This window comes from Leucoraja erinacea, unplaced genomic scaffold (genome assembly GCF_028641065.1).
Source record: "Leucoraja erinacea ecotype New England unplaced genomic scaffold, Leri_hhj_1 Leri_348S, whole genome shotgun sequence".
Taxonomy (NCBI): Eukaryota; Metazoa; Chordata; class Chondrichthyes; order Rajiformes; family Rajidae; genus Leucoraja; species Leucoraja erinaceus.
In genome coordinates, this window is record NW_026576249.1 from 28,084 (window position 1) to 45,000 (window position 16,917).

General features: G+C 46.1%; 1 protein-coding gene across 5 annotated transcripts in view; it reads right to left on the reverse strand.

Annotated features, from left to right (window-relative positions):
- Positions 1–475: 475 nt before the first annotated feature.
- LOC129693564 (carcinoembryonic antigen-related cell adhesion molecule 6-like) overlaps positions 476–16,917 on the reverse strand; it is a 25,467-nt gene continuing 9,025 nt past the window's right edge. For 4 of the 5 annotated variants that reach the window (XM_055630363.1, XM_055630361.1, XM_055630362.1 and 1 more), the window contains exons 3-6: positions 15,975–16,274; positions 10,685–10,954; positions 4,658–4,753; positions 476–798 (exon numbers count right to left, since the gene is read on the reverse strand). In XM_055630363.1, the coding sequence (XP_055486338.1) occupies positions 773–798; positions 4,658–4,753; positions 10,685–10,954; positions 15,975–16,274 (692 nt within the window). In that variant the 3' untranslated portion in view covers positions 476–772. The remainder of the gene's footprint in view (positions 799–4,657; positions 4,754–10,684; positions 10,955–15,974; positions 16,275–16,917) is intronic. The other variant, XM_055630364.1, reaches the window with a different exon arrangement.

Consider the following 16,917-nt stretch of genomic DNA (forward strand, 5'->3'; position numbering starts at 1 on the left):
ATATGGGACTAGGGGAGATTATGTGTTCGGCACGAACTAGAAGGGTCGAGATGGCCTGTTTCCGTGCTGTAATTGTTATATGGTATATGGTAATGTGTGGGGATTGCTGGTAATTGCGGGCTCGGTGGGCCGAAGGGCCTGTTTCCACGCTGTATCTCTAAACTAAACTAAGCTGATCTTGGGTCAATCCACAACTTGCATCTTTTGTTTTTATAACCCATCCCCAAGCCAGATACCGTGCCTTCTTATCACGTGCAGGAAGGAACTGAAGATGCTGGTTCACACCGAAGATAGACACAAAAGGCTGGAGTAACTCTACAGGACAGGCAGCATCTCTGGATAGAAGGAATGGGTGACGTTTCGGGACAAGACCATAATTCGGATTTAGATGGCATTGACGGCCCATGGAGTCTACTCCACCATTCAATCATGGCTAATCTATCTTTCTCTCTCAACCCCATCTTTTGCATCAGGCTTGTAACATCCCTTCTAAAAATGGTCCACCTTCTCTCAGGATCCCCCGTTTCTAGCTGGGCTAATTTTCCCGCAGAATGCAATGAAAAGGTTGTTTAAATATCTGCCATATCTTGAACTGCTGCATTAGGTAGGGTGAAGCTGTTTCCGCGGTGTAGCTTGCCAGATAGTTCCAGGGCCGCTGTGCTGAAGGTATATCGACGTGGACCAACATTGGGACATCGTGAACTGGAGTGGAACAGAGAGATGGTGATGTTCCAATGTACCTGTTCCTCTTGTCCCAGTGAGTAGAGGGGCTTCATTCATTCAAGAAGGCAGTCCAAGCTGTGGGAATCAGAATATCAGTATTAACTAATGAGGGAGACCGCTTTTCAGGGCTCCTGCAACGGCGACTTCTCCCGCCCGAGTTGCGGGGTTGAAGAGCTCCTGGAGCGGGGCCTGACATCACTGCCCCGCTCGGCTTGGAATGGCCGCGGGACTCTGCGAGCGCACGCTGGGGGCTCTAGCACCAAGACCCGGTGTGCGACCTCGCACCACCCGGCGTGGCTTTAATGTCCGCGGGACAATCGCCATCGCCAGCCGGGGGCTTTGACTTTGACTCTGACATCGGGGGGGGGGGGGGGAGAGTGCAGGGGGGAGATAAGTTTTTTTTGGCCTTCCATCACAGCAATGTGATGGATGTTTATGTTAAATGTAATTATTGTTGTGTCTGGGGTCTATTTGTATGTAATGTATGGCTGCAGAAACGGCATTTCGTTTGGACCTCCAGGGGTCCAAATGACAATTAAATTGACTCTGACTCTGACTCTGAATTAGGCCATTTGGCCCATCGAGTCTACTCCATCATTCTATCATGGCTGATCTATCTTTCTCTCCTAACCCCATTCTCCTGCCTTTTCCCTATAACCCGACACCATTATGAATCAAGAATTTTTTAATTTCCACCTTAAAACTACCCAATGACTTGGCCTCCAGTGCCGTCGGTGGCAAGGAACTCCACAGATTCACCACCCTCTCGCTAAAGAAATTCCTCCACATCTTCTTACTAAAGTTATGTATGTCCATTTATTCTGAGGTTATGTCCTCTGGTTGTAGACACTTTCACTGGTGGAAACATCCTCTCCACATTCGCTCCATCCAGGCCTTTCAATATTCGGTAAGTTTTAATTAGGTGTCCTGTTGTTCTTCTAAACTCCAGCGAGTACAATCCCAGTGCTGACAAATGCTCATCATAGGTTAACCCACTCATTCCTGGGATCATTCTTGTAAAACCTCCTATGGACCCTCTCCAATGCCAGCACATCCTTCCTCAGATATGGGACCCAAAACTGCTCTAATTCATAGTGTGGCCGTGGTGGCACAGCGGTAGAGTTGCTGCCTTACGGTGCTTGCAGCGCCGGAGACCCGGGTTCGATCCCGACTACGGGGGCTGCTGTTTGGACGGAGTTTGTACGTTCTCCCCATGACCGCGTGAATTTTCTTCATCCCACACTCCAAAGACGTACAAGTATGTAGGTTAATTGGTATAGAGTATGTGTAAATTGTCCCTAGTGTGTATAGGATAGTGCTAATGTGTGGGAATTGTTTGTCGGTGCGGACTCGGTGGGCCGAAAGGCCTGTTTCCGCGCTGTAACTCTAAACTAAAAAAACTATAAAGTGCGATATGACCAGCGCCCTATAAAAGCTCAGCATTACATCTTTGTTTTTATATTCTCGTCCTCCTGAAATAAATGCTAACATTGCGCTTGCCTTCCTTACTACTGATTGAACTTGCAAATTGCCCTTTTGGGAACTGCACCAGCACTGCCTTTTGCACCTCCGACTGAATACAATCCCCATTAGAACTTGCTGCAGATGCTGGAGAATCGAAGGTTACCTGGAGAAACTCAGCGGGTTGGGGACGAAGGAAATAGGCAACCGGGCACTGAAGAAGGGTTTCCCCGAAGTCCTATTTCCTTCGCACAGATGCTGCTGCACCGAGTTTCTGAATACAATCCCCCATTAGAAAGAAGTCTGCGCCTTTATTTCCACCTGTAAAATGCATGACTGCACTCTTTGCTACACTGTTTTCCATCTGTCTTCCAAGATGAGAGGCTCCGAATTCTGCACTCGTTACTTGAGGGTCGAGTCACAGGTAGATAATGTGGTCAAAAAGGCTTTTGGCTCTTTGGCCTTCATCAGTCAAAGTATTGGGTATAGATGTTGGGAGGTCATGTTGCAGTTGCATAAGACTGCATTTAGAATATTGCGTTATTTTCTGGGCACCATGTTAAAGGAAAAATATTGTCAAGCTCGAAAAGGATCAGAAAAGATTTAACGAGGATGTTGCCAGGACTACAGGGTGTGAGCTATAGGGAGAGGTTGAGTAGGCTGGGTCTCTATTCCATGGAGCGAAGGAGGAGAAGAGCTAATGTTATGGAGGCGTATAAGATCATGAGAGGAATAGATCAGGTAGATGCACAGAGTCTTTTGCCCAGGCAGAGTAGGGGAAACGAGGATCAGAGGACATAGGTTCCAGGTGAAGGGGGAAAAGATTTAATAGGAATCCAAGGGGTAACATTTTCACACAAAGGGTGGTGGGTGTATGCAACTAGCTGCTGCAGGAGGTGGTTGAGGCTGGGACGATCCCATTGTTTAAGAAAAAGGTAGGACAGGTAACCATATAACCATATAACAATTACAGCACGGAAACAGGCCATCTCGACCCCTCTAGTCCGTGCCGAACACATAATCTCCCCTAGTCCCATATACCTGCGCTCAGACCATAACCCTCCATTCCCTTCCCATCCATATAACTATCCAATTTATTTTTAAATGATAAAAACGAACCTGCCTCCACCACCTCCACTGGAAGCTCATTCCACACAGCTACCACTCTCTGAGTAGCTGGATAGAACAGGTTTGGAGGGATATGGACCAAGCGCAGGCAAGTGGGGCTAGTGTAGCTGGGACAATGTTGGCCAGTGTGGGAGAGTTGGCCTATTTCCACACTGTATCACACTATGACTCTCTATGGCTCCAAGATGCACATTTGAGCAGTGGAGTGAGGCAGTCCAAACACAAGACAGATAGTAGAGAATTAACAGTGCATCTCTCTGATCTGCAGATGTTTCCCTGTGAATGAGCTGTTATGAATGAATACTGTATTGTCACAGTGAAATTCTTTCATACCTTGCTTACCCACGGTACGGAAATAGTCGCCTTACAAAGTTACAAAGTATCCCAGGCCACTTCCCCCTTTGTTCTCCCCCCTCCCCCCACCTTCCCGTGGCGAGTCCCCCTTTTGTTCTTCCACAGGCGCCTCCCCCCCCCCCCCCCCCCCCCCCCCCCCCCCCCCCCCCCCCCCCCCCACCATGGCGGTTCCCCCACGCCGGCTCCTCCTGTGTTCTCCCCCTTTCAGAATTTTGTGTCAGAATTAGGCCATTCACCCCAGCAAGTCAACAAAATAGAGAGAGTACAGAGGAGATTTCCTAGAATGTTGCCTGGGTTTCAGCAACTAAGTTACAGAGAAAGGTTGAACAAGTTAGGGCTTTATTCTTTGGAGCGCAGAAGGTTAAGGGGGGACTTGATAGAGGTTTTTAAAATGATGAGAGGGATAGACAGAGTTGACGTGGAAAAGCTTTTCCCACTGAGAGTAGGGAAGATTCAAACAAGGGGACATGACATGAGAATTAAGGGACTGAAGTTTAGGGGTAACATGAGGGGGAACTTCTTTACTCAGAGAGTGGTAGCTGTGTGGAATGAGCTTCCAGTGAAGGTGGTGGAGGCAGGTTCGTTTTTATCATTTAAAAATAAATTGGATAGTTATATGGATGGGAAGGGAATGGAGGGTTATGGTCTGAGCGCAGGTATATGGGACTAGGGGAGGTTATGTGTTCGGCACGGACTAGAAGGGTCGAGATGGCCTGTTTCCGTGCTGTAATTGTTATATGGTTATATTTATATGGTTAAGTCTACTCCGCCATTCAATCAATCATTCCCTCAACGCCATTCTCCTGCCTTCTCCCCATAACCCCTGACACGTGTACTAATGAAGAATCTACCTATGTCTTCCTGAGAAAATATCCATTGACATGACCTCCAAAGCCGTCTGTGGCAATGAATCCCACAGATTCACCACCCCCTGACTGACTCTACACCACCACCTACAAGGACATGGTTTTACCAGAGAATGAATACTCACCATGTACCAACAGAGAGATAAACACGAGAAGCACTATGATCATGAGGCCAATGGTCAGGTACAATCCAATCCGAGATCTGGGATTGGGTTCATGATCTACAACAAAATAAATCACCTTTGGTTACCCCTTGTAAATTTAAATGTTTTTCATTCAATTCAGTGATATTAGAAACATAGAAACATAGAAATTAGGTGCAGGAGTAGGCCATTCGGCCCTTCGAGCCTGCACCATTCGCCATTCAATATGATCATTGCTGATCATCCAACTCAGTATCCAGTACCTGCCTTCTCTCCATACCCCCTGATCCCTTTAGCCACAAGGGCCACATCTAACTCCCTCTTAAATATAGCCAATGAACTGTGGCCTCAACTACCCTCTGTGGCAGAGAGTTCCAGAGATTCACCACTCTCTGTGTGAAAAAAGTTCTTCTCATCTCGGTTTTAAAGGATTTCCCCCTTATCCTTAAACTGTGACCCCTTGTTATAGTCACGTATTTTTCATGTCATGTGACCCCTTTTGATAGTCACATATCTAGGTACAATGAAGTTCTTTGATTTTGGTCTACAATCTGTAATTACATAGCAGACTTCCCCTGGGCAATGCACAAAGAGTGGCCACATTTCTGGCACAGACAAAGTTTCAGAAGTTCTTAGTGCAGTCTGATCTACTGGCAGCGGTGAACCACGGCTATTGTTGCAGGTGCATGGAGCACTATGCATGGTAGCACAGCGGTAGAGTTGCTGCTCACAGAGCTTGCAGCGATGGAGACCCGGGTTCGATCCTGACTACGGGTGCTGTCTGTATGGAGTTTGCACGTTCTCCCCGTGACCTGCGTGGGTTTTCTCCGAGATCTTCACTTTCCTTCCACACTCCAAAGGCGTACAGGTATGTAGGTTAATTGGCTTGGTATAAGTGTAAATAGTTCCTAGTGTGTGTGTAGGATAATGTTAATATGCGGGGATCGCTGGTCGGTGCAGACTCGGTGGGCAGAAAGGCCTGTTTCCACGCTGTATCTCTAAACAGAACTAAACTAAACTAAACATTAACGGGACGGAGGTGGAACGTGTTTCTAGCTTCAGGTTCCTGGGAGTCAACATCTCCGATGACCTCTCTTGGACCCACAATACCTCTACTCTGATCAAGAAGGCTCATCAGCGTCTCTTCTTCCTGAGGAGACTGAAGAAGGTCCATCTGTCTCCTCAGATCCTGGTGAACTTCTACCGCTGCACCATCGAGGGCATCCTTACCAACTGCATCACAGTATGGTATGGCAACTGCTCTGTCTCCGACCGGAAGGCATTGCAGAGGGTGGTGAAAATTGCCCAACGCATCACCGGTTCCACGCTCCCCTCCATTGAGTCTGTCCAAAGCAAGCGCTGTCTGCGGAGGGCGCTCAGCATCGCCAAGGACTGCTCTCACCCCAACCATGGACTGTTTACCCTCCTACCATCCGGGAGGCGCTACAGGTCTCTCCGTTGCCGAACCAGCAGGTCGAGGAACAGCTTCTTCCCGGCGGCTGTCACACTACTCAACAACGTACCTCGGAGACTGCCAATCACCCCCCCCCCCCCCCCCCCCCCCCCCTCCCCCCCACCCAGGACACTTATTATTATTTATTCAAATCGTTTGCTATGTCGCTCTTCAAGGGAGATGCTAAATGCATTTCGTTGTCTCTGTACTGTACACTGACAATGACAATTAAAATTGAATCTGAATCTAATCTGAATCTAAACTAAACCAAACGTGGACAACCCGAGTCTCACAGAAAACCTGGGTCTCTGACGTTGTAAGCGCTGGAAGGCTGCAACTCTACCGCTGTGCTGCCATGATGCCTTGTTGGACAATTGTTCCTATCTTGCTTCCCCACGACGCATTCTCTTAGGTTATACAGATTAAAAACTACTTATCTTCCTTATAATTTTCAAAATTTACTACATCACGTCTGGAGAGATATTTATCCACGCAGGGAAAACGGAATGGGAGATCATGTGAATTATAGGAAAGATGTTGTCAAGCTGGAAAGGATACAGAGAAGATTTACAAGGATGTTGACAGGAGTAGAGGGTCTGAGCTATAGGGGGAGGGTGAGGAGGTTGTGACTCTATTCTTTGGGGAGCAGGAGGATGAGGGGCGATCTTATAGAGGTGTATAAAATCATGAGAGGAATTGAGTCCCTTGCCCAGAGCAAGTCAATAAAGGTGAAGGGGAAAAGATTTAAGAGGAATCTGATGGGTAACTTTTTCACACAAAGGGTGGGTGGTGGGTGTATGGAACAAGCTGCCAGAGGAGGTAGTTGAGGCTGGGACTATCCCAACATTTAATGCCATGGAGGGAGTGCAGAGGCGGTTCACCAGACTGATTCCTGGGATATCAGGACTGTCTTATGAAGAAAGACTGGATAGACTTGGTTTATACTCTCTAGAATTTAGGAGATTGAGAGGGGATCTTATAGAAACTTACAAAATTGTTAAGGGGTTGGACAGGCTAGATGCAGGAAGATTGTTCCCGATGTTAGGGAAGTCCAGGGCAAGGGGTCACAGCTTAAGGATAAGGGGGAAATCCTTTAAAACCGAGATGAGAAGAACTTTTTTCACACAGAGAGTGGTGAATCTCTGGAACTCTCTGCCACAGAGGGTAGTTGAGGCCAGTTCATTGGCTATATTTAAGAGGGAGTTAGATGTGGCCCTTGTGGCTAAGGGGATCAGGGGGTATGGAGAGAAGGCAGGTACGGGATACTGAGTTGGATGATCAGCCATGATCATATTGAATGGTGGTGCAGGCTCGAAGGGCCGAATGGCCTACTCCTGCACCTAATTTCTATGTTTCTATTTAAGAGACAGTTGGACAGGTACATGATAGGACATGTTTGGAGGGATATGGAGCAAACGTAGGCAGGTGGGATGAGTGTAGCTGGGACAGGTGGCCAAGTTGGGCCAAAGGGCCTGTTTCCACACTGTATCACTCTATGACTCTAAGAATAAGATAGTCATCCATTTCAATTAGAATTTGGGGGGATCTTATATGTCTGGAGAGTATTAGGAGTGTAGAGTGACATACACTGATAAGGTCAGGTACCAAGTGTGGAGAGGGGCTCTTGTGTCACTCGAACATCAACATGGGACAAATGGCCATCATCTGCGCAATAGACATTTACAACTTGGGTTGCACGATAGCGCAGTGGTTGAGTTGCTGCCTTACAGTGCCAGAGACCCCGGGTAAAACAGTTATAATGGGTGACTTCAATCTACATATAGATTGGGTGAATCAAATTGACAGGGGTGCTGAGGAAGAGGATTTCTTGGAATGTATGCGGGATAGTTTTCTAAACCAACATGTAGAGGAACCAACGAGAGAGCAGGCTATTCTTGACTAGGTATTGAGTAATGAGGAAGGGTTAGTTAGCAGTCTTGTCGTGCGTGGCCCCTTGGGCAAGAGTGACCATAATGTGGTTGAGTTCTTCATTAGGATGGAAAGTGACATTGTTAATTCAGAAACAAGGGTCCTGAACTTAAAGAAAGGTAACTTTGAGGGTATGAGACATGAATTGGCCAAGATAGACTGCCAATTAATTTTTAAAGGGTTGACGGTGGATATGCAATGGAAGACATTTAAAGACTGCATGGATGAACTACAACAATTGTTCATCCCAGTTTGGCAAAAGAATAAATCAGGGAAGGTAGTGCATACATGGATAACAAACAAAATCAGGGATAGTATCAAAACAAATGATGAAGTGTACAAATTAACCAGAAAAAGCAGCCTACCAGAGGACTGGGAGAAATTTAGAGTCCAGCAGAGGAGGACAAAAGGCTTAATTAGGAAAGGAAAAATAGATTATGAAAGAAAACTGGCAGGGAACATAAAAACTGACTGCAAATGTATTTATAGATATGTGAAGAGGAAAAGATTAGTTAAAACAAATGTAGGTCCCTTGCAGTCAGAAACAGGCGATTTGATCATGGAGAACAGGGACATGGCACACCAATTGAATGACTACTTTGGTTCTGTCTTCACTAAGGAAGAGATAAATAATCTGCCGGAAATAGCAAGGGACCGGGGATTAAATGAGATGGAGGAATGAGTGAAATCCAGGTTAGCCGGGAAGTGGTGTTAGGTAAATTGAATGGATTAAAGGCCGATAAATCCCCAGGGCCAGATAAATTGCATCCCAGAGTACTTAAGGAAGTAGCCGCAGAAATAGTGGATGCATTAGTGATTGTTTAGATGCTGGAATCGTTCCTGTGGACTGGAAGGTAGCTAATGTAACCCCACATTTTAAAAAGGGAGGGAGAGAGAAAACGGGGAATTACAGACCAGTTAGTCGAACATCGGTAGTGGGGAAACTGCTAGAATCAGTTATTAAAGATGGGATAGCAGCACATTTGGAAAGTGGTGAAATCATTGGACAAAGTCAGCATGGATTTATGAAGGGTAAATCATGTCTGACGAATCTTATAGAATTTTTCGAGGATGTAACTAGTAGAGTGGATAAGGGAGAACCAGTGGATGTGTTATATCTGGACTTTCAGAAGCCTTTTGACAAGGTCCCACATAAGAGATTAGTATGCAAACTTAAAGCACACGGTATTGGGGGTTCAGTATTGATGTGGATAGAGAACTGGCTGGAAGACAGGAAGCAAAGAGTAGGAGTAAACAGGTCCTTTTCACAATGGCAGGCAGTGACTAGTGGGGTACCGCAAGGCTCAGTGCTGGGACCCCAGCTATTTACAATATATATTAATGATTTGGACGAGGGAATTGAATGCAACATCTCCAAATTTGCGGGTGACACGAAGCTGGGGGGCAGTGTTAGCTGTGAGGAGGATGCTAGGAGGCTGCAAGGTGACTTGGATAGGTTGGGTGAGTGGGCAAATGCATGGCAGATGCAGTATAATGTGGATATTTGTGAGGTTATCCACTTTGGTGGCAAAAACAGGAAAGTAGACTATTATCTGAATGGTGGCCGATTAGGAAAAGTGGAGATGCAACGAGACCTGGGTGTCATGGTACACCAGTCATTGAAAGTAGGCATGCAGGTGCAGCAGGCAGTGAAGAAAGCAAATGATATGTTAGCATTCATAGGAAAATGATTTGAGTATAGGAGCAGGGAGGTTCTACTGCAGTTGTACAGGGTCTTGGTGAGACCACACCTGGAATATTGCGTACAGTTTTGGTCTCCTAATCTGAGGAAATATATTCTTGCCATAGAGGGAATACAGAGAAAGCTCACCAGACTGATTCCTGGGATGGCATGACTTTCATATGAAGAAATCCTGGATAGACTGAGGGGGGATCTTATAGAAACTTACAAAATTCTTAAGGGGTTGGACAGGCTAGATGCAGGAAGATTATTCCCGATGTTGGGGAAGTCCAGAACTAGGGGTCAGAGTTTAAGGATAAGGGGGAAGTCTTTTAGGACCGAGATGAGAAAAACATTTTTTACACAGAGAGTGGTGAATCTGTGGAATTCTCTGCCACAGAAGGTAGTTGAGGCCAGTTCATTGGCTATATTTAAGAGGGAGTTAGATGTGGCCCTTGTGGCTAAGGGGATCAGGGGGTATGGAGAGAAGGCAGGGTTGGGATAATGAGTTGGATGATCAGCCATGATCATATTGAATGGCGGTGCAGGCTCGAAGGGCCGAATGGCCTACTCCTGCACCTAGTTTCTATGTTTCTATGTTTGTTCATGACTATGGGTTCTTGTCTGCACGGAGTTTGTATGTTCTCCCCGTGACCAGCGTGGGATTTCTTCCACACTCCAAATTCGTGGAGCTTTGTACATTAATTGGCTTTGGTATGAAAGTAAATTGTCCCTCGTGTGTAGGATAGTGTAATGCCCCTGTCCCACTTGGGAAACCTGAACGGAAACCTCTGGAGACTTTGTGCCACAACCAAGGTTTCCGTGCGGTTCCCGGAGGTTTTTGTCAGTCTCCCTACCCGTTTCCACTACCTGCAACCTCCGGCAACCACCTGCAACCTTGTGTCACATAAACAATGGACATTTGCCAATACCATGACAGACTTACCCTCGATGACCAGCTGGTAGGTGCTGTTGGTTCGGCTGACTTGGTTTTCCACGCTGCACGTGTAATAGCCAGAGTCTGATTTCTCTGCTCTCCAAATGGTAAACGTTACATTCCCATCAGACAGGGACTGCCGTGGGCAAACTGGGAGGACAACTCCTTCTCTGCTCCACACAATGGAAGTCGCTCTCCCTCTCTGCACCGTGCAGTTCAGCACAGCCGTGTAGTTCTCAGGGTGGTTTTCACAGGAGATGGATGGTGTAGAGAGAGGATCTGGAGAACAACAGAGTCAATGAGCCAAGACACAAACGCCCTTTTTTAGTCCTCAAGTATACAAAAGTAATTCCAGATTTATGAAAGGCATCTACCGGAGTCGCTGCCTCAAAAAGACAGCCGGCATCATCAGAGACCCACAACACCTTCTGAAGAGATAGAGAGAGGTGTTAACATAGAAACATAGAAACATAGAAATTAGGTGCAGGAGTAGGCCATTCGGCCCTTCGAGCCTGCACCGCCATTTAATATGATCATGGCTGATCATCCAACTCAGTATCCCGTACCTGCCTTTTCTCCATACCCTCTGATCCCCTTGGCCACAAGGGCCACATCTAACTCCCTCTTAAATATAGCCAATGAACTGGCCTCAACTACCCTCTGTGGCAGAGAGTTCCAGAGATTCACCACTCTCTGTGTGAAAAAAGTTCTCCTCATCTCGGTTTTAAAGGATTTCCCCCTTATCCTTAAGCTGTGACCCCTTGTCCTGGACTTCCCCAACATCGGAAACAATCTTCCTGCATCTAGCCTGTCCAACCCCTTAAGAATTTTGTAAGTTTCTATAAGATCCCCTCTCAATCTCCTAAACTCTAGAGAGTATAAACCAAGTCTATCCAGTCTTTCTTCATAAGACAGTCCTGACATCCCAGGAATCAGTCTGGTGAACCTTCTCTGCACTCCCTCTATGGCAATAATGTCCTTCCTCAGATTTGGAGACCAAAACTGCACGCAATACTCCAGGTGTGGTCTCACCAAGACCCTGTACAACTGCAGTAGAACCTCCCTGCTCCTATACTCAAATCCTCTTGGTATGAAAGCTAACATACCATTCGCTTTCTTCACTGCCTGCTGCACCTGCATGCCTACCTTCAATGACTGGTGTACCATGACACCCAGGTCTCGCTGCATCTCCCCCTTTCCCAATCGGCCACCGTTGTTGGCCTGCTTTCTTGGTCATTGCTGCAATATGGGTGGTCCAGGATGAGACACTGGTGATGTTTACTCCTCCAAACTTAAAATGTTCAACTATCTCTACTTTGGCCCCGTAATTGCCTACTGGGGAATGTGAACCAATTCCTTTCTGAGGTTGATCACTACGTCCAAGGTTGTTGTCTTGGTACCAGGTCACGAGGTTCTCACCCCCATCACCCCCACACCCTATTTAGGACGATGCCCTCTAGGTTTGGTGAACACTTCACAAATATCTTTCCCACCATATAATGATTCACATTTCTCAGCCACCATCTGCCCTCAGCCGGATCACAACTGGACTGCCAGCGACATTGGCCTGTTGAGGTTAATCCTTTGGCTGCGTTCATAGTTTAAATTGTACAAGGCATTGGTGAGACCAAATCTGGAGTATGGTGTACAATTTTGGTCGCCCAATTATAGGAAGGATGTCAACAAAGTAGAGAGAGTACAGAGGAGATTTACTAGAATGTTGCCTGGGTTTCAACAACTAAGTTACAGAGATAGGTTGAATAAGTTAGGTCTTTATTCTCTGGAGCGCAGAAGGTTGAGGGGGGACTTGATAGAGGTCTTTAAAATGATGAGAGGGATAGACAGAGTTGATGTGGACAAGCTTTTCCCTTTGAGAATAGGGAGGATTCAAACAAGAGGACATGACGTCAGAATTAAGGGACAGAAGTTTAGGGGTAATATGAGGGGGAACTTCTTTACTCAGAGAGTGGTAGCGGTGTGGAATGAGCTTCCAGTGGAATTGGTGGAGGCAGGTTCATTGGTATCATTTAAAAATAAATTGGATAGGCATATGGATGAGAAGGGAATGGAGGATTATGGTATGAGTGCAGGCAGATGGGACTAAGGGGACTTGTTCGGCACGGACTTGTAGGGCCGAGATGGCCTGTTTCCGTGCTGTAATTGATATATATGGTTATATGGTTATAAATCCTAAATGCTGTTTTGGATCGTCGGGGTCACCAATATGGTGGCCAAATAAGCAAGCCACGTGTGGTGAAACAACGAGATATTTATTGACAAAAGCAAAGACAACAACACATACACGAAAGGGAGAAGGTTGACCAGGGGTTCATTATATATACCAGGGCACACCCGTAAACCCCATGACATCTCCTTCCCGCCAAACTCAGTCACGTGGCCCTACCCCCGACTGTCGAAGGTTCGCATGGTAAGTGGCCTAACCAAGAAATAAGAAAATCCCCACCTGCACTTTCTACCATGGAGTAGAAACGGTCAAATAAGTAGTGAAGATAGACACAAAGTGCTGGAATGGCTCAGCGGGTCAGACAGCATCTCTATGACGATGCATCACAGCTTGGTTTGGGAACAGCTACATCCAAGAATGCAGGCAAACTGTGATCGCAGCCCAGACCATCACACAAACCAACCTTTTCTTCTTCTTGGTTCTTGGTTACTTGGTCCTCCAAAATATTCCAACTGGAATTTAAACTGGAGGTGGTGAAGGGAGGGATTAAGCCAGAAAGGGTTAGAAACATAGAAACATAGAAATTAGGTGCAGGAGTAGGCCATTTGGCCCTTCGAGCCTGCACCGCCATTCAATATGATCATGGCTGATCATCCAACTCAGTATCCCGTACCTGCCTTCTCTCCATACCCTCTGATCCCCTTAGCCACAAGGGCCACATCTAACTCCCTCTTAAATATAGCCAATGAACTGGCCTCGACTACCCTCTGCGGCAGAGAGTTCCAGAGATTCACCACTCTCTGTGTGAAAAAAGTTCTTCTCATCTCGGTTTTAAAGGATTTCCCCCTTATCCTTAAGCTGTGACCCTTGCCCTGGACTTTCCCCAACATCGGGAACAATCTTCCTGCATCTAGCCTGTCCAACCCTTAAGAATTTTGTAAGTTTCTATAAGATCCCCTCTCAATCTCCTAAATTCTAGAGAGTATAAACCAAGTCTATCCAGTCTTTCTTCATAAGACAGTCCTGACATCCCAGGAATCAGTCTGGTGAACCTTCTCTGCACTCCCTCTATGGCAATAATGTCCTTCCTCAGATTTGGAGACCAAAACTGTACGCAATACTCCAGGTGTGGTCTCACCAAGACCCTGTACAACTGCAGTAGAACCTCCCTGCTCCTATACTCAAATCCTTTTGCTATAAATGCTAACATACCATTCGCTTTCTTCACTGCCTGCTGCACCTGCATGCCTACTTTCAATGACTGGTGTACCATGACACCCAGGTCTCGCTGCATCTCCCCTTTTCTTAGTCAGCCACCATTTAGATAATAGTTTGCTTTCCTGTTTTTGCCACCAAAATGGATAACCTCACATTTATCCACATTATACTGCATCTCCCAAACATTTGCCCACTCACCCAGCCTATCCAAGTCACCTTGCAGTCTCCCAGCATCCTCCACACAGCTAACACTGCCCCCCAGCTTAGTGTCATCCGCAAACTTGGAGATATTGCCTTCAATTCCCTCATCCAGATCATTAATATATATTGTAAATAGCTGGGGTCCCAGCACTGAGCCTTGCGGTACCCCACTAGTCACTGCCTGCCATTGTGAAAAGGACCCGTTTACTCCTACTCTTTGCTTCCTGTTTGCCAGCCAGTTCTCTATCCACATCAATACTGAACCCCCAATGCCGTGTACTTTAAGTTTGTAGTTATTGGTTATTGGGAAGAAAGTGCTACTTTAAATTTAGTTGCATCTGGTTGGATAACTATAGTGGGATTTCTCTGAGATCTTCAGTTTCCTCCCACACTCCCAAGACGTGCAGGTTTGAAGGTCAATTGGCTTGGTATAAATGTAAATGATCCCAAGTGTGTGTAGGATAGTGTGATCGCTGGTCGGCATGGACCCCGTGGGCTGAAGGGCCCTCCCTTCCATTGACTCCGTTGAAACATCACGCTGCCTCGGCAAGGCCAGCTGCAGAATCAAGGATGAGTTTGGTCTCCAAATCTGAGGAAGGACATTATTGCCATAGAGGGAGTGCAGAGACGGTTCACCAGACTGATTCCTGGGATGTCAGGACTGTCTTATGAAGAAAGACTGGATAGACTTGGTTTATACTCTCTAGAATTTAGAAGATTGAGAGGGGATCTTATAGAAACTTACAAAATTCTTAAGGGGTTGGACAGGCTAGATGCAGGAAGATTGTTCCCGATGTTAGGGAAGTCCAGGACAAGGGGTCACAGCTTAAGGATAAAGGGGAAATCCTTTAAAACTGAGATGAGAAGAACTTTTTTCACACAGAGAGTGGTGAATCTCTGGAAATCTCTGCCACAGAGGGTAGTTGAGGCCAGTTCATTGGCTATATTTAAGAGGGAGTTAGATGTGGCCCTTGTGGCTAAGGGGATCAGGGGCTATGGAGAGAAGGCAGGTACGGGATACTGAGTTGGATGATCAGCCATGATCATATTGAATGGCGGTGCAGGCTCGAAGGGCCGAATGGCCTACTCCTGCACCTAATTTCTATGTTTCTATGTTTCTATGAGTTGCACCCTGAGAACAGTTCCTCTTCTCCCCTCTCCCATCGGGAAAAAGGTACAGAACTGTGAAAACGCACACCTCCAGATTCAGGGACAGTTTCTTCCCAGCTGTTATCAGGCAACTGAACCATCCTACCACAACCAGAGAGCAGTCCTGAACTACTATCTACCTCATTGGTGACCCTCGGACTATTTCTGATCGGGCTTTACTGGCTTTACCTTGCACTAAACATTATTCCTTTATCATGTATTACACTGTGAATGGCTGGATTGGAATCATGTATTGTCTTACCACTGACTGGTTAGCATGCAACAAAAGCTTTTCACTGTACTTCAGTACACGTGACAATAAACTAAACTGAACTGAAATGGATGCTGAGTTGGTGTGAGGAAAGATGGCAACATTGAGACTGGGAATGCATGGTGGAGAGAAAGCAAGGAATACCCACAGATATTTGGGATCAAGTACAAATATTTATTACATTTTGTGTTTCCAAGACACCATGCTTGGAAAATGTCGACTCAGCACAGTGTCACCATTTCATTCAAATAATTACAAACCCTCTGGTTACTTACCAATGACTTTAAGAGTTAGAATTCTGGTCCTCTGTGGGTCTAAGTCCACCGTCATTTTATAGTGGCCACTGTCTGCTTTAGCAACATCTTTTAATTGAAAGGATCCATCTGATCTGTCAACTTTAATTCGATTCTTGTACTTTTCATATATGATGATATTTCCACCATAAACTTCAGTAATGGGGAGATTCCGGCTGGAATCGGAGAAGTCCCAGTTCAAATTGCTGAATTTCTTATCAGTTCCGGGGAATGGGATAGAGGAGCCTGTGGCAGCCAGCTTGCTGTCTCTTGTCCACTGGGCTGCAAAACAATGAATTAATTCAAACAGTATCACACATGAGATTTGTAGAAAGGAACTGCAGATGCTGGTTTAAACCGAAGATTGACACAAAAAGGTGGAGTAACTCAGCAAGTGAGGCAGCATCTCCGGAGAAAAGGAATAGGTGACATTTCGGGTCGAGGCCCTTCTTTGATCCCTGGGATGGCGGGACTGTCATATGAGGAAAGATTGAAAAGACTAGGCTTGTATTCACTGGAGTTTAGAAGGATGAGGGAGATCTTATGGAAACATATAAAATATAAAAAGTTTGACCAGTGGTGGGCAAATTAATGGAAAAGATACTTAGAGATAATATATATAAGCATCTAGATAAACAGGGTCTGATTAGGAACAGTCAACATGGATTTGTGCCTGGAAGGTCATGTTTGACTAATCTTCTTGAATTTTCTATATGGACTTTAGTAAGGCCTTTGACAAGGTTCCTCATGGAAGGTTGGTTAAGAAGGTTCAACTGTTGGGTATAAATGCAGGAATAGCAAGATGGATTCAACAGTGGCTGAATGGGAGAAGCCAGAGGGTAATGGTGGATGGCTGTTTATCGGGTGGGGGGGGGAGACGTCACTCGCGGCACACGGATCCATTATGATGTCATCAGCGAAAGGC